General features: G+C 43.9%; 1 protein-coding gene across 1 annotated transcript in view; it reads right to left on the bottom strand.

The window, feature by feature from the left end:
• Positions 1-22,477, bottom strand: part of CDH8 (cadherin 8) — a 260,715-nt gene that overhangs the window by 137,352 nt on the left and 100,886 nt on the right. Inside the window, exon 4 of the mRNA XM_075009191.1 lies at positions 5,580-5,699. Coding sequence (XP_074865292.1) covers positions 5,580-5,699 — 120 coding nt within the window. The remainder of the gene's footprint in view (positions 1-5,579; positions 5,700-22,477) is intronic.

Genomic DNA, 22,477 nt, shown 5'->3' with positions numbered 1-22,477 from the left:
ACAGCAGGTAGAGGTCCAGTCGAGATCTCTGTTTCCATTATATGTTCAGTGTATGAGATTTCACAGCTATCCCACATATTGGAAATATCGGTGTAGTATAGAGGGAAGACACAAATCATTTTACCTAGACTTTTCTATCCTCTTTCTTCTGACTTTGCACCCCTTCATGCAGGGAAGAGTGGGTGGAGGGACAGTTGAGAATACAGTCTGTCCCTGTGTTATTTTCAGGGATCGTATGCAACCGCAGGAGGGTGGGGGGGTAGTCAGTGGATGGCCAATTGAGAACACAGCCTGTGCACAGAAACCTTATAGGGAGCAGGGAAGCCAAATATCCTTCTCTCAGCAACAATCTTTTCCCAAAAACTTTACTATCATCTCTTTTTTCAAGCTTTTCATGGTCCCAGTGTTATTTTTAGGGATTCAATGCAATTCTGGGAGGTGGGGACACTCAGTGGATGGTAGTTGAGAATTTGGCTACAGAAGAAATAGATTTCTGTTAACTTTGCCATCTCTGTGGATAACCTTCTTTTCCTTCCTTTTGACAAGAAAAATGGGTGTTTGCTTAGCACAGGAGGGGAATGAGAAAAATGCAATGTGGGAAGATGATGTCAAAGACCAGTAAGCATACCAAGAATGCTACAGGGATGAGGAACTGTGGGATGGGTTTCCACAATGCACTACTGCCGCAGTCAATGTTTACCAATTGAGTGTAGCAGCAATAAGTTGACTCTGTGGGGAGTACAAGGGGAGGTAAGGAAAGTCAAAATCAAATTTATAAAATCCAGAATTACAAAATTGATATTAATAAATTAGATTTTATCTCATAATGTAGACCCAGTCTTAGTTGTTCTATTAGTACCAGTCACCATTGTATCTGACTACTGCTCAGAAGTTAAACAATCTAAAATAAATATCCCTATGCTTAGCATATTAGGAGTGCATTTTCCTAGCCTCTTCAGCAAGAGAAAAATGACTAGTTGTGAGGCACTCAGGTTATCAAGATTGGACACATATAAGCACAAGCCCTGTATGTCTGCTTTCATTCTGCTTTCTCCTCTGAAGACCCAGACATTTTGTCTTTGTTAACATGCGTTCTCTCCCCATGCACTCCACCTGCTAATGGTAATAATATTTTTAGGCTTTACTATTCAAATTGTAAAGGTGTTGAATTCCAGAGATACACAGAGAATACTGCCATTTGCATGTTTTGTGATTGTCTACTCCGGGAAGGTGAAATTTACAATGCCACAGACCGCTAGGAAATTGTAACCAGTGTCTCTCATATTTTTTCATCCATGGCAGAACGCATTTTGTCATGTGCATCAAGGCCTGGGCAAATGTGTACCACCAACAGGAACACACGGTGCCCACAGTGGATGGCTGTGGTTGTTCTGCTAATCAGTTAGGCAGCACCCAAATCTCACCCAGCACCCCCCCTCAAGTGCTCACCCTTCAGGAAACACTGATTGTAACTACACTTGATCAGTTGTTGCTGGCTTTCCAAGACTGAATATAACAACCCAGAAAAGTGTTCTAGGTATGTTTCAGGTGTTACCATACATATTGCTTCCAGTTGCTCAGATTATCAGGAAAACTTGCAGCATATTTCCTCAGCAGTTTTTTTAAAACAATGCAACTCTTTGGAAGCACCTTGACCATTAACCTATATTCTACCTCAATAATCTGTTTCATCCATCAATAGTGCAAGGCTAGAGTTTCTACAAAGCTAGTACTCACTTCTGATGTGCCAGATAAATTAATTGACAGACTATTTGTTTACCAATTGTGTATTTTAGAGGACAGGGCTATGTAGATGTCATTTCTATGATTTGGTATGGCTTATGGTATCTCTACAAAAGGTAGGATCTGCCCTCAATAACTCCCCAGCATGACACCACAACTGGTTTCAAAATACAAATATAGGATTATCCTATCTGCTATACACAGCCGTATGGGAGTAAAAAAGGAGCTCGCTCACTCCTCTGTGCTGACCGTGCCATAGCCCTGTGGGTTGCAGAGCAGCAGTCCTGGGGTTACTCCCCTTTACATAGGAAGTGGGCAACAAAAAGGTAAACTTTTGGCTCCTCCCCCACAACATGCCAGCCAAATCAGATGTATTGGTGATGAAGGGGATATATAATCTGTGCCAAAGTGAAAAAAATCCTACTCCCAGAAGAAAAAGAGGAATCCCAGAATCAGTCTGTGGGTCACTATCTGGTCACTGGGATTACTTCTTTGGCAGTGCATTTATGTACTGTCACTAATTCAGGATCTGTGGCAAAGCCATAACTGAATCCTAGATGAGTTGGTGCATTTTAGAGAACCAATTTATCACCTTTTTATGCTTACTGAACTGCAACTGATAGCACTGTTAATTAGCAGAAATGAGCTGGGAAAATGTAAAACTAGTGAAACAGGAGAAAAATCATGATTTTAAGTTCACAAAAAATCCTCAGAGATTTTACTGTCTTTCATGAAAATAAACATCTGCTTTCCTGGGACAGAAGTTGTCATCTCATTGTATTAAATATTTTTGCCAAGACAAAAAAAACCAGGACTGGAAAAACTGAGATATAATAATAAACCTAGAGCAAATTCAAACAAAATTTCAGGTTTGGGATTTTTGCCATGAAGGTCATTTTGAATGAAATAAATGAAAAAGCTTCACCTTGGATAAATAAAACACTTTTCCCACTCTTTTCTGTAAGCTGCTAGTTTTGCACAGCTCTTGAGAACAGCTAAAGGAATTATAAACATGTGCATCAAGAGCTGCTCCTTGGAGAATCCAAGAAATTGGTGATCAAAAAGCCCTATTAAGTCTTCTAATGAATCCTCTGACTAAAGCTGTATTGTTCTGTACAATTTATTTTCTAGTGCTTTGCCAGGTCTTGTTTCAAATATTTCCAGCAATGGGAATTCTTCTACTGTACATGAGTAATAATTTCACAGAATAAAAGATCTGACTGTTAGGGATTTATTCCACCCCCGCTCCCCTCCCCGTGCCAGTATTCAAATTAAGTTTTCATTTATTTTATTTTCTTATAGCATGGGTATTAGCTTCTGTATCACTTTAAGCTATTGCTTCTTCATAAAAGATTCTGGGGTTTGAAGCACAGAACACACCGAGTACTCCATTTCCTGCACTATCAATACATCTGACTCTAGTCACTAGTATTTATAATATTTTGTAATCTACTACATATCTTAGAGAATTTGTCTGTTTATCTGTTTGATTAAGAACTCCTAAATGGTAAGAGCTAGGACCTTAAAATGGGGTATACAGCTTCCTAATATAACGTAAAGCAACGTAAAGGTTTGGTTGTGCCAGGGAAATGGGATGCGGTGGAAAGGGATTGCTTCTCACAAAACAAACAGAAAAGAGAAGAATCGCCAAATCAAGTACAGTCCTTGAAACTGACATAACTGAGTAACTGTTGAAAGAGATTGATCCAAGGTAAGCCAGAAAGTATAAGATGAGCCTGGAAGAGGATTGCTTCTCAATAAACCTTACAGAAAAGAGGTAAGAAAGAGAAATGCGGAACAGTGTTCTGTTTTGGCACAGTTAAATCAATGCTTAAGGTTTGAAAACTAGAAGAAAATGTTATTGGAGACTAACATGACTATAGCCCTCTTTTGTTAAAACATGGTGAATGATAAGAGTTTATAGCAATGAAGAAAAGATACATTTGATAGAATTTCCACATTAAAAATGTATTAAAAATGAAAAAAAAGTAACAGTCCCTTTTTAAAGAAATCTGATATAAAATGAAACCATAAAAATAGCACTGTACTTTGAAACGTAATCATTTAAAGTAAGTACATTTTCATTTTATTAAAGAAACAAAAAGAGTTAAGGACCTGAAAAATGCCAGATAAATCTACTAGTATGTTATGCTTGAAAAGCATTATAGAAAAGCATTATAGAAACCAAATAACATGTTTAGGTCCCAAAAAAGAAACTTTGCATAGTCAGACCTCTGCCTACCTGTATGCTTATGCATGATATAGGGCCTAAGGCAGAGGTGGGCAAATACTGGCCCATGGATGCATCTAGTCTGCAAGATTAGTCCCTGGCAGCCTCTCACCTGAATATTTACCTGTGTAACCAAAGAAATTGGGCATTCACAGCTCTCTTTGGCCTTGGATCACCTTATGAGAGAGGCAGCAAGAAGTGTCCTGCTCTGTGCCGTTTTCTGCCACTCCCATTGGCTTCAAACAGTGATCCACAGCCAATGAGACATGCAAACACCTGATAGCTGAGGAGGTTCAGGTAATATAGGAGCAGCTGCCAGCCAGGGACTGACCCTGGTGGGCTGATGCTTTTTTTTATTGCCCACCCTGTCCTACTGGTTACTTTAACAAGGATGAGAAAATCTTCCATAGGAAGAGAGGCTTGCTTGATGCCATTTGATGGACATGTTTCTCTTTAGCAACAGGAACTCACTATAATTTCATTATGCCACATTCAGAGATGGTTACAGATCTGAGATTCACATAAGGAACCCAATGTACTAGTAACTCACATTGCGAAAGGACATTTCCATAGCCATAGTTTCTTTTGATTTTCTTCTGACCATATGAAAACACTTAATTAGAGTGATTTATATATTGTCATCTGCATAGAGCATTATTATGGCCTCAGAAAATGTTATTGTAGCCAATGAAAAGCAGTTTTCCTTGAGCAACAAAGCCTAAAACAAGAGGAATGTAATGGCATAAGGCAAAATCAGGCTCATTTTAACTGATTTCTGAGCATCATCTAATAATTTCTTATGACCAGATCTCTTCGGTGTTGATGAAAGTTTTAATTTGCGTAAGTGTGAGATGGCTGCTTTACTTATTTCAGGCAACATGAGCTATACTTCTCCTTCTGAGGCCAGCACAACTGGTCTTATGGTAAAGTAGCACAAGTATATGAAAATTAACTCTGGGGAAAAAAGGCAACTGAACAACCCTCTCTAAAACATTTCTAAATAGCTTTTGTTTTAATGTGGCGTAAGCAAAATAAGCAATGTGGGGTTGGCTCTATTAGCACTTCTCTGAAATGACCTACATTATCAGACACTTACTAATGGCTTTGCAAATGGTGAGAAATAAAGCCATCCCAAATTTTTGCAAATAAAACTTCATATTCTCTCTCCCCGGACCCAGCCAATAATGGAATACAAACATTTCTTAATGAAAGCACACATTATGTTCATTAAAGTGCCCAAGCCGAACCCTAAAGTCTTTAGCCAGTCATTTTAAAGTCTTTTATTAAAAACTATAACATATTCATTGGAATCCCGAGGCCAAATCATACAGTCCCTAACCAGTGGTTAGTCAGACAGCAATGGGAGTTTTGTTTCAAGAACTTTTACAGTGTTGGCCTTGGCATTATTGTCAGCATCACTAATAGTGACATTTTTAAAAGACTTCATTAGACCATGATTGGAAACAAATCTGATACTTACAGATTACAGACTGATTAATGCTGACAGACACCTATATCATGTTTAAGAGCAATGAGTGAAAAATTCAACAACTGCTGTTTCTTATGTATATTGTTACCTGGAGAGTTCTGAATCAGGGTTACCTACCTGTATGTGGTTCAATTGAGAAGTAAGGCTGTCCTTCCAAAATGCTATAAACCAGCTTTGCACTGTTTCCATAAACTGGATCATCTGCGTCTGTGGCCGTTACTTTAGTAACAAAAGTACCTAGTTTAAAAGAATATTTAATTAACATTTCAGTACTTTCCAGAGATTTGTACATTTCTTTATGAAAAAAAATCAATCCATTTCAACTATACCAAAATTCATGCAGTGAGGGATGTTAGTAAAATGAAAAAAGTCATCAGTTATGACTTAAAACATTACTTAGAGAGCACAGACAAACCATTATGCTTTGAGAAGAAGTATGCCACCAGCCTAAGGTTCTGGATAAAGAAAACCCTTTTTAGTTGCTGTATCATTTAAGGTTCCTTTGTAGAACACATTTTAAAGTTACCTGTTAGATGTATGCAGACTTCAAGCACTTGCAAAGAGACTCATATCAAAGGGATATGAAATAGGAGGTTAATAATACAATATAATATGTTGCACTTAAGTTTTGCAAAAAGCACATTTGAAAGAACCTTACCAAGTTGCGCAGCCACATAGAAGAGAGAAAATATAAAGGATTTTTCTCTCTTTTTCTTTGGCTTCCAGCTACAACTATGATTTGATGGGGCAAGAGTCAGGGCATTATCTATTGTCTCCAAAATTACTCCTGACCACTGAGGAGGGTTCACTGCCCAGCTGCCATTTACCTTTACTAGTCTGTCCAGAAAATAAAATAAACAAAGGCTTGCCAAGAAATTGTTCGCTTTCCTTCTTAGACCATACGCTGGCTTCTGATTGTGTAGAAAGCCACATCAAATCAAACTCAAGTGTGCTTCATGGCTTTATTGTGGAGACTTCTTTTGAATGCCTTAAAATAATGATGACACTAATTAAGCTCATTCATATGCAAAAAAGACAGTATCTAGAGAGGAAGAGAAAAAGAGTGAGACAGCCTTTGAGGGCTGAATTATGGTTCTTGTGAGTTGAGATATGCTTGGCGAGGGAAAGAATAAGAGCATCCACAAGACATATCTCCTGTCTGAGTCTGGGCATTACTGGAAATGATTGTCTCTTTGTGCTGCTGAACCCAGAGTATGCCTGACAACTGTATGGGAATACTAAATGTATGGTCTCCCAGTACCCATTTATTCCTCATAAGGGTAGATTCACAGTTGCCAAGTTTTGGGCTGTGCTATTTATTACATTCAATGAAAATTACTCTGGAGGCTAATTTTCATGTTTGCTCTTATATTTGTCTACACCAGTGGCCGTAAGAACAGCTATAGCGGGTCAGACCAAAAGTCCATCTAGCCCAGTATCCTGTCTTCAAACAGTGGCCAATGACAGATTCCCCAGAGGGAATTAAGAGAATAGATATTCATCAAAGTGATTCCCCTCCTGTTATTCATTTCCTGCCTCTGTCAAACAGAGGCTAGGGACACCATTCCTACCCATCCTGGCTAATAGCCATTGAAGGACTAAACCTTCATTAATTTATCTAATTCTTTTTTGAACCCCGTTGAAGTCACACCATGCTCTGGCAAGGAGTTTCACAGGCCTACCATGTGTTGTGTGAAGAAAAATCATCTTTTTTTAGTTTTAAAGCTGCAACCCATTAATTTCATTTGTTTACTCCCAATTCTTATGTTATGTGAAGCAGGAGGCTTCCGTGGATTGGGGACTGGGGGGCAGCTGACGTGCCTGCATCTGATAGCCTCCTGGACCTGCCAGTCATGATCACAGGTCTGAGCTTCAGGATCTACCAGATCCAGATCTACTGGTTGATGACCACTTATATACATACTTCAGTGTCTGGCCAGCACAGCTTGTCACAGGCAGTGGCAGGGATAGAAGAAAGAGTTACAAAATTATTGGTAGCTCTGGCTAGGTTGTGGTGCAATTAGCAGAGGGTGCTGAGTGTCTGATGGCTGTTTGGTTATTTGGTAAAATGGGAGTGTCTGGGAGGGAACATGGCAGCTTGATACAGGGATGCATTCGGGCAAAATGATGAATCCCTGGCAATATTCCCTCCAATCTCTTCCATTCATGTGTGGCTTATTTCCATCCATGTGCAAAATACATTTTATGTGGACTTAGGCATGTACAAATGTAGACCACCACTAGAAACAAAAATCTAGCTGTGGGCACCCTGCTAATCAGCTGGGCAGTATTGGTGCATCTCTTGAATGGCCACACAAGCATCCAGCTTTCAGGGAACACAGGTTTCTGGGAGATAGCTGGGTGCTCAGTGCTGGGTTGCCTATGGTAGCTGGAAGTGCCGCAGGTATTTGTCCTGGTGGAGATGGGAGTTGTATGAGGCCGACAATTGCTGGGGATGAATGAACACTGGAATGGAGAAGTTGTTTGGTGAGGGTGACATCATGCAGCTTACTGAAAGACAAGTAGCTTGTGGCCTGTATTGCGTCTCTCACCTTACGCTGATGCTACAACACCATGCAGTCTTATTACTGCCTGATCCAACAGGGGAGATATAGAGAGGCTGCTTCCTCAGGCTACTCCCGCAAGGACCTCATGAAGGACACTTCTCCTGCACACCCATGTTAGATGAGGATTGGATCAAAACATGTATCCCTTTCATGGGGTCTGATTTATTATGTTGTTCCACAAAGTGGAACTCACTTTTTTAGTTGCCCCCAGACCACCTTGCATTGCATCCATATGAGAATCCTGGCCAGCGCTCATCCTGGAACCAGAAACCTTCCGCAGTTCCCATCCTAGAGCTGGTGTTATGCTTCAAACAGTCACTCTCCCCTCCTGGATCCAGGTTGTAGAATAGGCAGCTGTAGGGCCTTTGACTACTCGTCCCTCACTAACCCATTTTCCCCAACCAGTCGTCAAAAGGTTCAGCAGTCTTCAGACCAGAGAGTCTGCCCTAGTGCTCTTGTCCCACACTCTCAGCAATGCTCCAGTACCTTAAAAACATATTCACAGAATTTCCCACCACTGTTCTTAAGAAGGTAGACTAACTAGTCATAGCCCCCATCTGGCAGGATGACACCACCACAGTCAAACACTACACTGCAGCTTTCCCATAGCTCAGCTGGATACTACTCATATTGGAATTCTGCACATGGTGCATTCAGAGCCACAGACGTATTGCAGAATTCCACCAGGAATACTAGGGGCACATGAATCCAGCTAGGCTGTGGAAAAGCATGACATGGCAGAGAAATGCAGGCATGTGCAATGTACAGAATGCATTGCATGAAACTGTGTAGCCATTGGAGGGAGAACTTTATGTGGCCTATGATATATAGGAACTCAGATAACTTGGTCACAGTGGTCCTTTTAACCTTAGAATCTATGAGCCATTACTTCTAAATTAAATATTATTTCAGGTGAAGAAAACGAGCATTTTCCTGATTTTTTTTTCGTCCCTGACCAAAACAAACTAAATTATCATATTTGGACCTGGTATTATATATGACAATTATTTACTGAATTTGGCAGTCACATTCCCATATGAAACAAACAGTCCAGTAGCACCTTAAAGTCTAACAAATTTATTTATTAGGTAATGAGCTTTTGTGAATAAGACCCCATCTTCAGATTTTTGGATAGTTTTTTCAGAAAATCTGATGAGGTAGGTCTTACTCATGAAAGCTTATTATCTAATAAATAAATTGTCTAGTCTTTAAAGTGCTACTGCACTGATTGCTTTTTTCTGAAGCTCAGACTAACACAGCTACCCTACTGAGACTTTCCCATGTAACTAAAGTCTTGCAGCATAACACCTCTCCTCGTGGAAGAAGAATGGATGATAATGGTTTGAGGAAAGGTTAACGAGAGAAAAACAGAGCCCTTGGCACGTGGTGAAGGAAGAAATAGGAAACACACATGATAAAGGAAGTGGGAAATGAAAGGTAAGAGGGAAAATAAGAGGGTCCACAGAACACCTGACATGGGAGGAGACTCATGGGCCCGATCTGGTGAGGAAGGAAACGTGAAATATGGGTAGAAGGGGTAATAAGAGGTACTCACAGCCCCTGGCATGGAAGCTGGGGTTGGGGGGTACAAGGAGAGTTGTAGGTTGTCTGAGGGGGATGAGAGAGTGACAAATGGAGCTTGAGGTTATGTGAGGAGAAGAGGGGAAAGCCCTGGTGTGTGCAGGGAACACAGTCTACTAAGTCAACAATAGGCATAACCCTTTAGTTATTTTAAGCTAGAGTTATCTAATATTTAAAAAAATGTAATTGGCTCTCTTCTATAATTCAGACATCAGCTATAATTTACTCAGTGCATTGTTTATCAGCTTTGCCATCTTGTAGAACAGGGACTGTTGAAAGCTGGTCTGATCTATCCCATCCTTTTGTACAGTTTTGCCCTGTCCCACCCTCTCAACAGGTTTTATACTGCAGCTGCTGTCCATTGTGTGAAAATGGAAAGAGCTATCAGTACATACCGCAACTGGATGCAAGCTAACATAGCAGAAGAGATATTTTCAGTTTTTAGGGGAGTGGCAGAAACTGCAAAATGTAACCTGATTGTTAGGTTAGTAGCATTTTGATCAGGGTACTTATACACTTGCAGGAAGATCAATACAGTGGTGGTCAATCTTCCAAGGTTCAATGTAGGGTGCCCAGTGGGACTATGCTTAACCGAACAATCAGGGCTCCACTGTAGACCCTGGTACTCTTCTCTATCTCAAGGAGTAAGGGAAGTTGATGGGAGAGTTTCTGTCACCAGCCTCCTGCTGTGGGGATGGCTAGAAAATTGATTTACAATATGTAAAATCCAGCAATGCTATTCATGTAGCTGGAGTTGTGTATCTTAAATCGATTTTTTACCCTGGTGTAGACGTGGCCTCACACTCTTAGAGGTTGTAGCTAGGGTAGGCATAAGACATAGCTCCTGGAGAAAACAGCTGAAACATTTCCAGGTGCTTCTCAGCAACTGGTTGTTCTGTTTGAATTTTATGACAGTCTCCTTATCTTTAGAAACAAAGGAACAAAACTGGGAACTTTATTGTGAGAGTTTGTTTTGCCCAGCTTTCTCCTTCTGATGTGGAAAGAAAATCTGAAAGGATTATTTATTCATTTAAAATAGGGTTTTTTTAATGCTTATTTAGGAACATATGACACAGCAAGTCTCTCTCCCCACTCTCCCTCAGCACACACCTACTTTTTTCAGTTGAGGACGCCTCAGGGATTTCATGGATATTGATTCTGAGCTATTTCACCTTAATTGGAAGGTGCACATGTTAAATCTTTTACAAAGGCTTCTGTTGCCCCAAGGGATGATTAGGTATTGGAGTTAACTATGCCATACGAAGAAACAATCAATCCAGCATTAAAATTGGTTCCCTTCTCTGCTGGTCAGCCTCCTTTCTCTTGTGAGATCGTAATTTCTCCCACATCTCCAGTCACCAGGCAGACCACTATTTCTCAAATAAAAAGGTAAAAATAAATAAAAGCAAGCCATTTTCCCCAAGCCCTTATTTATATATCATAAAGAAATAAAAAAGGTCAATAGCCCCTCTGATTTACTTTGCAGGTGATTTTTAAAGTTGATTATCTTTTACCTAATAAAACTAATATACCAGTGACAGGAGTCACAGATCCTAGTCTCTACTCCATACCTCGTATTTCTTGAACCATATTTCACAGGACACAACTTCATTTTCCTTCCAATTTTTGCCTTCCTTCAACAGAAATTTAGTGTCCTTTCCCCAACACGTTTATTGTTGGAAATGATTTACACAAAGAGTTACATACACTAATGGAGTAAACCCCACAGCATTTTGGGTTCGTTATTACAGATCCTTGTTTCACATTGCATCCTACATCTTAGCAGTTGTGAGGTATGACACACCCATCCACATAGCTCCAATTGACACTAATTGCAGATGCATGTGCTTGCAGAAGCAAATATGCCCTCCTTAGAAGTGGGTCAGGCAGAAAGAAAGATCTTAGGATTCTAACAGCGTTCAAAAACCACCATTCTAACTTCCTCCCATTCTTTGTTTGTTATAAAGCCCAAATCTGTGCAGTTTCCTTTCCATGCTAGCAATAAAGGACAATGAAAATCTCCTCCCTGCCTCACAGATAGGGGATGTTAAAGCACATAGGGTTACTACTGCTCTGAGTGGGGGAATCTGTAGACATCTCTCATTCAGCGTTATTCTCTAGGCTTCAGACTAGTAATTTAGGCTGGTAACCTTGCTCCACAATTGACAGGTAAATATTTTTGCTAAATATACTTAAATTTGCTATACACATATGTGACAGATGCATTTTTGTACTTTTTTCCATTACAAAAAAAAAACAACCCAAAAACAAAAACTCACCACCACATTAAGAAAATGCCAGGACTGCATGGCTAAAAACTCATTGTTTCTCCTTTGAAAATTAGCAGACAGAATCTATCCAGAAAACAAATGACCAGAATTTTCCATTAGTGTTTAATTTTGACTGAATTTGGCACAGTTATTCATTTGTCAATGCTACAACAAATTCACTTAGCTACAGACTATAAATCTGACATGGTGCCATTTCACAAGAAAGCCACTATTGTAGTCCAGCTTGCTGTTGTCCTAATTATAATAATATAGCAGTTTTATATAATCTAGTCCGATTATATAATCACTGTTTCTCCTTTTTGTGTTTATACCTAATACTGCCTTATATAACACAAAAGCATTTGTAGAGAGATGTGTGGGCAAATTTTGGCATGTTAAATTTAAAACTTTCCCTGTGTTTTGTGAAACATATTTCTGCAATGCTAATGACATTGTGATTAAACGTGGACTGCAAAGAATTTTGACAGACTTTAATTAATGAACAGTTCTAATGTGATTTAACTGTTAACTATGGCTGATTGTTTAGTTCTCTTAGTGTCAGGTTTATAAGTTCTGGTTGCCACTTGCTAACTGCCAGAGACACACTTAATAATAAAAGTATTTTTATACAGCAAGGTAAGGAGGCTTCGTTTGCTGACAAACTAAGATGAAAAGCCTTCATAAAAATAAGATGTGTGTGCTCAAGTTGTGTTGCTCTATTGTTTTGGCTACGCTTTTTATGTGCAAGTCAAGGTGCAGATTCTGAACATTAGTCAGAAAGAAAAATGCACACACTGCCATGGGGAGTAGGAAAGCAAATATTGTGGTGCAACAGTGAAATGTGCGTATTGGAAAAAATAAAACTTGTATGTCCTGGAGGACTGAACAAATAAGTCAGTGTCTGAAATTTACATGAATCCATATTCAATGAAGCAACCATTTTGTTGAAGGATTGTAATGGGTAGGGAAATAAGAAATGTGACCATATTGTAGTCTAGTCTCTAGTGAGACTGTGTTTTCTTGGTTTCTCCAGTTTAAAAAAAAGATAACAAAACCTCTTCTGTAGTCTTTCTTCCCTCAAACTGGGGCAGACTGAAACCTCAAGCTGATTACTGAAATCCAATCCCCATTGTAGCTGAGCATTAACAGTATAGTTGCATAAAGAAAGTCCTTGCCACTGTTTACCAACAGATATGTTTTCTCAGAGATTCACAATGCTTAAAATTATGCAGCTTGAATTTTAGTCTGGCTGATGACAGCTGTGTAGTCAATGATGGTCAAAACAACATGCTGTTTGTATTCACCAGGTCAGATAAGCATTCGTTCCCAAATAAACCCTTTGCCTGATTGTCCTTCTTTTCTGTAATCTCACAGGTAGCATGACAGCTGTTGTCATGGTAACTATTTTTTATTGAGTAACACCGCAATAATCTCATAAAAACCTGTATAACTTCTTGACATGTAAATTATTGCTGCCTGGAAGCTGAAGGAACTTACTCTTCTTTTTTGCTTCTTGAAAATTTTTAATGTGTCATTAGGAATGCAGCGTATTTCATTCATACACGAACACTTTCTTTTGTTTGCTGTACCAAATTCATGCTAATGGTATTGTGTGTCCAAAAAGTTACAGCAGAGAACTAGAAATCAGGACGCCTGGTTTCCTGGGTCCCATTCATAGCTTTACTCATACACTTAGTGCTCTTTTCTGCATCTCATGACCTGAGTGTTCATGTGCACAGCACTTGTATGCATCTCAGTTTCCAAGTCTGTGTAATGGGTAAAAAAATCCTTGCGGTGTAAAGAGACTCGGTTAATTAATATATGATTTTTTGTAAACTCTTAGATATAAGGTATGTTAAACACAACATAAGCAAGTGTTAAATATCCAAAATTGAGGGAAAAAAAGATGGGCAAAATCTACAGAAGCAAACACAGAGTCGCTGCCCTGAGGAAAAAGGAGGACCCTGCTATGATAGATGGGGAGAATGAAGGCACACACAGCCTCTGTTGCCAGGAAAATAAAGGACAATGAATTGGGGTGGGAGGGAAGAAGGAATGGAGGCCCACAGAATTCTCATGGGGAGATATTGGAGAACAGGGCACCAGAAGAAGGGGATCCTTGAAGCTCCTGAAGTGGGGTGTAGTGAAAAATTGGGAAGGTAAAGAGCCTTTGCCATTGGACTGAAGGGGTTGGGGCTGGAATGGGGTGGGGGGTGGGGGAACAGAGGTACACAGAACATCAGTCAGAGCAGACTGAGAACTTTGTTATGGGAGGAAAGGAGGAACAGGAGACAGCCAGAACTCCTGACAGGGGAGAGACTGGGGGAGTTTCTGAAAAGAAGGGGTTTGAATATAGCCCACAAGCAGCAGGTGGACTAGAACAGAGCACTGTACAGAAGCCCTGGTGTGCGCAATAAGTTCTGCCTACAGAAGCTCTGAAGTGTGTGACCACTGAGTTGTTTATTATTTGTTTTTTCAGGGAGCCTAGAGACCCTAGTCATAGACCATAGTGCAATGCTGCTAGAAGCAGTAAAAACAGAACAAAAAGATGGTCGTTCTCCCAAGGAGCTTATATCTGAAGTGTAAAGAGAAAGCCAGCAGATGTCTAGAGGCATTAGAGTAGAGAGGAGCACAAGGATACAAAGACAGTATTGGTCAGAATAACACATCCATGGCCTGAAACTTTTTTTGGGGTGTGTGTGGGGGAGTGACAGTCAAATATTGTTGCAAAGAATGATTTAAAGGAGGATAATGAAGGTGCTTTAGAGGTATTTACAGGAGACTCCACCAAGCTGAGGCAGAGCTGAGAAAGCATCAAGGCTGCGTCTACACTATGAGATAAAAATCAAATTTAATTCAGTTAGCTTGAATTTATCATGTGACTGTTTTCACTGTAAAGACCATTAACTCTATTTAGGGTGCACTAATCTCAAGATTACAAAATTGCAGTTACCGGACAAGTATAGCATCAAGCTCAAATTCAGAAGTTCAATTAAATGCAAGTGTGGCAGTGCCATGTCTTAAAAGTGAATTTATTAGCTTCCAGAGGTGTTCTGTAGGTAACCTATAATGCCCCTCCCAGGGCTCCGCTCTGGCCAGTGCTTTCCAGCAACAGGAAGATCCTGAATTTCCAAGCAGGAGCAGTGAGCCTTTAGCTGTGGGCTCATGTTAGTATGACAGCCTGAGAAATGACTTCTTTCTTTCTATGCTATTAGCACTGTGAGTGCATCTATCCATTCAAATAGGCCCTGCAGGGAGTTTGCAGCTCTGTCTGTACACTTTCTATTTTTTCTGTGCTGCCTGGTGCCGGCTGCTGCCCCACTGTACCATGTGTCAACAAGGCTGTGCTGGGGGTTTTGCTTGCACAACACTCTGAGAAACATCTTCTCAGTGGTTTACATTTGTGTGTGAATCCCTTTCCTTCACCCACAGGTTCCACACAGTCTGGGTCTTTCCATGCTCAGCCACATCATGCGGGTAGCCCTCAACCCAACCCAATAAAAGGATGTGCCTGCCATTCGGTGCTGGCAATGCTGCCAGTTGCACGAGAAAGGGAGGGCTTTGCTGCCACCATGGGGAAGTTTCCCCAGCAGTTAAGATACTGGGGGCTTTGCTGCCCCTGGAGAAGGAACAGCTCAAATGGTCATCCACTGACCCCCACCCCCTTGGCCCATACCTGGGCTTGCTGCTGTCGCTGGGGAAGAATCTCCCCTGGTGGCTAAGGGGCTTGCTGCTGCCACTGAGGAAAAGTCTCCTCCAGCAGGTAAGAGGCTTGCTGCTGATGGAGTAGGACCATTTCAACTGGCCATCCAATGACTCCCCTCTTGGCCCATACCCAGGCTTGCTGCCATCTGAGGAAAACCAACAAATATTTTTGTTTCCTGCACAGTCCAAGACCCCACATTAAGACGCTTCCCAACACCAATACAGTGCATGGGGAAACCAAAAATTCTCTCCTTCTTCCTCCATTCTTCTCAATGTAGGAAACATTCTGGGCCCCTGAATTATTTTTGGGATCACATTTCTGCAATAATGGGAGGTGGAATACTCAGTGGATGGCCAGTTGAGAGCACAGTTGTTGCACAAAAGCCTTATAGTGCACTGGAAAGCCAAAAACCCCTTCCATGAAGAACTTAACATATGGGGAAACTAAAAAAACTTTCTTTTCTCCTACATTTTTACCCTGCATTATTTTAAGAGATCACTTTTTGGCAATGATGGGAGGTGGGATGGATGGCCAGTTGAGAAAACAGTTGCACCTGTGTTGGCAATATAGTATGTCATAGAATCATAGGGCTGGAAGGGACCTCAGGAGGTCATCTTGTCCAGCCCCCTGTTTCAAGAAGGATCAACCCCAATTAAGTCATCCCAGCCAGGACCTTGTCAAGCCAGGACTTAAAAAACTCTGGTTAACCACAACCTCTCTAGGCAACACATTCCAGTGCAATATAGTGTAGGGGGAAACCAAAAATTGTTTCCTCCTAAATTCTTCTCAGAGTAACAAGAAACATTCTGTGCCCCTGCATTGTTTTCAGGGATCATATTTCTGCAATGATGGGAGGTGGGATGGATGGCCAGTTGAGAATACGGTCACTGCACCAATGTTGGCACTGTAATGTGTGAGGAGATCAAAAATTCTTTTCTCTAATTTTGGGTGTCTTCTGCATTATTTTCAGGGATCAGGAGAGGAGTGATGAAAATGCAATTGGGGAAGATGATATCAAGACCAGCAAGCATACCCAGAATGCTACGTGGATTAGGGAACTGTGGGATAGCTTCCCACAGTGCAACAGTCAATGTTAGCAAATGTGTGTGTGGCAGCAATGACTCAACTTCGTGGGGAGCATGGTGTGAAGTGAGGGTGGTCAAAATTGAATATATAAATTCCAGAATTAGAAAATTGATGTAAATAAATTCAAATTTATCTCACAGTGTAGACGCAGCTCAGGATGATTATTCTAAAATTTAGAAGTGGTCAATGAAGTTTGGCATTGGCCCAACTGGAAGTCACCATTTCAACATCAAGTAAGAGATGACAGATAAAGTGGGGACTAACTGCAAAGGACTGAAAAGAGAGTACATGCAGCTTCAATATAGGGAAGGTGAGGTAGTTGGGGTATGCATATATGAAAACTGTATGCAGACTGTTACACCAACGTACCCCCTGAAGAGGGGGAAGCAAGAGAGAGTTGATTTATTCTTCATTATCACGAAGAGGCAATTCAGATGCTTCAGTGATGATGGTCTTATAAACACCTGTTCAGTGAGATGAATAGGACTATATTAGACACGTATAAGGAGCAAAACTAGGATTGGTGGGATGAAAATGAGAAAAAGTACAATGTGTCAGGGGGGAAAAATCTTCCTCACAACAAGATCTAATAGTATCTCAAGAAAATAGAAGAAGCCCTTCACTTGAGCTATTTCACACAACTGCTTGAACCACGAGATAGTATGTTGTAAGGAAGACTCCTGCATTGACAGGAAGATGAATGAAAGAGCTACTTGTTTTTTTGCACCTGCAATTTACTTATTTTAATATTTGTTTGCTATCAGTTTGATAGAGAACATGAAACATACCAGTTTCAGAACATTAGCTTCTTCCACAATAGCTGTGTCTACACGTGCACGCTACTTTGAAGTAGCGGCACTAACTTCGAAATAGCGCCCGTCGCGGCTACAAGCGTCGGGCGCTATTTCGAAGTTAACTTCGACGTTAGGTGGCGAGACGTCAAAGTCGCTAACCTCATGAGGGGATCGGAATAGCGCCCTACTTCAACGTTCAACGTCGAAGTAGGGACCGTGTAGACGATCCGCGTCCCGCAACGTTGAAATTGCCGGGTCCTCCATGGCGGCCATCAGCTGGGGGGTTGAGAGATGCTCTCTCTCCAGCCCCTGCGGGGCTCTATGGTCACCGTGGGCAGCAGCCCTTAGCCCAGGGCTTCTGGCTGCTGCTGCGGCAGCTGGGGATCCATGCTGCAGGCACAGGGTCTGCAACCAGTTGTCAGCTCTGTGTATCTTGTGTTGTTTAGTGCAACTGTGTCTGGGAGGGGCCCTTTAAGGGAGCGGCTGGCTGTTGAGTCCTCCCTGTGACCCTGTCTGCAGCTGTGCCTGGCACCCTTATTTCAATGTGTGCTACTTTGGCGTGTAGACGTTCCCTCGCAGCGCCTATTTCGATGTGGTGCCGCGCAACGTCGAAGTTGAACATCGACGTTGCCAGCCCTGGAGGACGTGTAGACGTTATTCATCGAAATAGCCTATTTCGATGTCGCCACATCGAAATAAGCTATTTCGATGTTGGCTTCACGTGTAGACGTAGCCAATGTGTTGCATATGCATAGCTATGTAGGTATACGCACAGGATGCACGCCAAGCCCCACATATACTCTCTGCAGGGGAAGCAACAGACATTCTGAAACTGCAGTTTCAAATTTTCATTCATGTTAAACGCAAATTTGGAACATATGTGTGACAAAGGTGTAAACTTTTAAACACCAACTAATTAACAATTGTGACATTTTGTCAGCATCAGTGACCATTTTCAAAATTAAGATTGGATTTTTCCCACCTAGAAGATATGGTCTAGACATTATTTTGGGGAAATTCTGTAGCTTCTGTTAGACTGACATCAGGCTTGATCACAAACAGCCATTCTGGACTTGAAATTTATTAAATACATTAAAGCATTTTTGATGGGTTTAGATAGCACCTGTGGCATCACACATGATTATTATTAGTATTATTTACCATGTCTATTGCAGAAGCACTAAAAGCCTGTGACATTAGAATTCCCTTCTAGTAAGTACTATGCAAATTGATAGAAAATGACAGACCCTGTCCCAAACTCATGGGGTAGGGGTCTCCTGAAGAGCTCTGGGGATTGGAGGGGACAGGGAACATCCTGGCACCAAGGGCTCAACCCGCCAGACCCTCATCTATGTACCCTGCCTCCTCCCCTTGCAGGTCATGAGGGCCATCAGCTCACTTCTGCTGCAGAGGTTTGTCTGGCTGATGTCAATGCAGTCATGACCAGATTTGCGGGGGTTCCCCATCTGTTCCAAGACCATCGATGGTACCCACATCCCCATCCTTGCCCACATCACAGTGCAGTGCAGTTCATCAACAGGAAGGGGTACCACTCCATTGTGCTGAAATTAGATGGGGTGGCATGGGAGGTGGGGCAAGCCACAGCCCAGGGAGGGGGTGGAGGGCCATGACCCCGTAAGGGAGTGGGACTCTGCATGGTGCCCACCACAGGAGCCCCTCCCACTGTGAACTTGGGGTCCCTGTCAGGGCTGGGTTGGGGCTGGGGGCATGGGAAGGTGTGGATGAGTAGAGGCTGTGGCAGTGTTGGGCTCAGTGGGGTGGGCCTGGGAGGCAGGGGTTTGGGTTTGGCAGGGAGAATGGGGAGGCTTGGGGGGGCCAAGGATAGAATCCACTGGGCAACTCCAGGGTAGGCAGGGGGAAGTCTGGTGGGGGCATGGCTTGGGGGCCGGGGGTTCAGGGGCAATGGGAATGGGGACAGGTGCAGGGGGAGTAGCAGAGCAGTAGTGGGGGCTAGGGGGGTGATGGGCAAGGGAGGCTGGGCTAGTTGGTCACACCAGACGCCAGTGATGGTGTCTAGGTGGGGCATCAGCTGGTCCCATGCCCATGCATGCCACTCCTAACCCCTCATCCACCGCACCTCTTCAGCCCACAGCCACTGCTCCATGATGTCAGTGACCCACCTGATGCCCCCGAGTCCTCCTCACTCTAGCAATAAGCCCTCTGGCCATGGGCCTGCCCACATTGCAGTGCAGTGCCAATGCGTCCTGGAGCTAGTGGTCCATGTGGCACACCTGACTCTGGGTCCCCCTCTGGCTCTGGCTGTGGCTCCTCCTGGGGCCTCACCATCCCTGGTGGGGTGGTGGGTCTGGCCTAGCCCAGCCCTCTGACGGGACAGCTGTAAGGGAGACATGGAAGACAGACAATGGCCACATGACCTGAGGCCCTCTCCCCCACCCCCAGAAGCAGCAGCCCCACCCCTGGAACAGGGGACAGGAATGTCCCAGGAACACAGGTAGCCACAGACCAGCCTGTTCCCCACACCCCAAAGCCTGATAGCACGCCAGTCGAGGCAGGTTGTCTGGCTACAGTAGGGTCCTCGCATGGATGGCAGGTGGCCCGGGCACAACCTGGCCCTCCAGCTCCTCACCACTGTACGCATGCAGCTCAGGTGCTGTCCATGGAGGTGGGTGGTGTTTGTGTCTTGAGGGAGTGCCCACAAGCTGAAGGCCACAGGCCCTGGTGATGCATCTGGAAAAAGGTCATTGCTTGTGCGGCTGTCCCACTCCCAGCCATGTCAGGGTGGGTGGGCACCCCCTCCCACAGTGCCATGGGGCTCTTGTGGCCTCCTGTGGGTCTGGAAGTGGGCTGATACCTGTGCCTTTAGGCTGCCTGGTTGGACCAGGTGGAATATGGCACCATGTGCACGTGTATGTGCTGGGCCTGCAGGGTGGCATCCTGCCTGAGCCAGCCCAGCCATGCCTGCTCCCCCTGCCTTGGGGTGTGTGTTGTCTGGGGTACTCACCAGCCAGTCCCTTGAATAGGTCCAGGGAGATCATGGAGGTGCCCTGGCTGGAGGAGGGGCCTGATGCCAGGGAAATGATGATGGTCCCCTTCCTGGTGACAGAGGCGATGTCACCCTCTGCCTTTGCCCCGCCCTGGGTCCTGGGCTGTTGTGCCTCTGGATGGGACTTCAGCTCCAGGGGGTGGGGGGAGTCGTTGGTTGTATCCAGGGGGCTCACAGGAAAGGTGTCCTCTGCCCAGAGGAACTTGAGGAGTTCTTCATAGTGTTAGCAGCTTGCCCATGGTGCCCCTGATCAGTGGGCAGCATCCCAGGCACTGGTATAGTCCTGCTGCAATTCCTTCAGTTTTGTCCAGACCTGCTCCATGGTCTGAGCAGGTGTCCTCATGTCACCAGGTCAGTGTTGACCCAGCCATAGCCTGGGGCATTTCACTTTTTGGCTGCTGGGTCAAAGAGTACCATCTACTGAGACCAGAGGTTCAGGAGGTCTGGGATTTCTGGATCCATCCAGAAGGGGTCCTGCCTCTTCCTGCCTGGGTATGGATCCTGGGGGTCTTCTTCTCACTCCCTGGAGAGGCTAGGGACATTGTGGGGTAGCTGGCAAGCCATCATGTGGCTTGTGTGGCCACAGGGAGTGGCTGGCAGCAGCCTGCAAGCACACATGCTGGCTTTGTTGATAGCACAGTGCTTGCTTCCTGATACAGGGTTTCCTGGGCTCCTGTACCTTTAAACCTGGCCAGAGGCACAGAGCATAGAGCTCTGATTGCAGTGGACAGGGCATCTCCTGGTTCCAGCTGGCTGGTACCACAGAAGACTGTTCTCTTGACAAAAGTCATCCGTTTCCCACAGAGTATCTACACCATGGTTTCCCAAACTGGTGGGTGTGCCCACAGAAATTCTAGGGAAGGGGTGTGAGGTGACCCAGACCCCACCCCCCATCATTCTCCCCACCTGAAGAAAGAGACGGCCTTTGCTTCTGGCTCTCAGCCCCTGCCATTTTACGTGGATGACCCAGTGCAACTGCTATAAGAACCAAGCAGCTGGCAAAGACCCACATGGAGCTAGCTGCCTCCTGCAAAGGCAATTGGATGTCAGTTGGAGTGGGAGGGGGAGGAGGATGGGGTTAGATGGGGGACTGGGGATGGGGTAAGAGTGGGAGGCTAGTGGTGCCTGATGGGAGAGGCTTAGGTGGGTGGCTTTCAAGGCTTGTGGGGGCAGGTGGGTGGCTGCCCCTGGGAGCACAGGGTGGCTTGGGCTGTTGGGCAGGCAGCTGGGCCCAGCAGCATGGGGCTCGGGTGGCTGGCACATGGCTGGGGTGGGTGGCTAGTGGAGAGGCAGCTGGTCCTGGCAGTGCAGGGCTCAGGTAGGGGGCAGGCAGGCGGCTGGGGCGGGTGGCTCTGGCAGTGCAGATCTCAGGTGGGTGGATGACTCGCACAGGCACCTCTGGCGATTGGCATTGGGCTCGGGAACCTGGCCAGCTGGGGCTGCAGCGGGCACCCACAATGGACCAAGAAAAACTATTTGTGCTTATTTTTAATTTTAAATAACAATTTATGTCAAGTTTTTGTGTTTATTTTAAATTATGAATTGATTCTTTTGTTGAAAGGGGGATTGGACGATGGTAAAAAAAGATGGGGATCGTAAGAGTTTCTCAAAAATCAAAAGCGGGGGCATGATGTTGCAAAGTTTGGGAACCACTGGCCTACACTATTGTTATGTCAACAGAATCTGTTGACAGAGGCATTCTGGCTCTTATGGGAGTAATGGAATTCTCCCGAGAAAACTGCTGCATTCTTTCAACAGTTCTCGACATAACACATTTTGGCTACGTCTACACGTGCCCCAAACTTCGAAATGGCCATGCAAATGGCCATTTCGAAGTTTACTAATGAAGCGCTGAAATGCATATTCAGCGCTTCATTAGCATGCGGGCGGCAGCCGTGCTTCGAAATTGATGCTCCTTGCCGCCGCGCGGCGCGTCCAGACGGGGCTCCTTTTCGAAAGGACGCCACCTACTTCGAAGTCCCCTTA

Source organism: Carettochelys insculpta, chromosome 14 (assembly GCF_033958435.1).
Source record: "Carettochelys insculpta isolate YL-2023 chromosome 14, ASM3395843v1, whole genome shotgun sequence".
In the NCBI taxonomy this organism is placed as follows: Eukaryota; Metazoa; Chordata; order Testudines; family Carettochelyidae; genus Carettochelys; species Carettochelys insculpta.
Note: the sequence above shows the minus strand (reverse complement) of the source record. Positions and strands in the feature narration are given on the sequence as shown.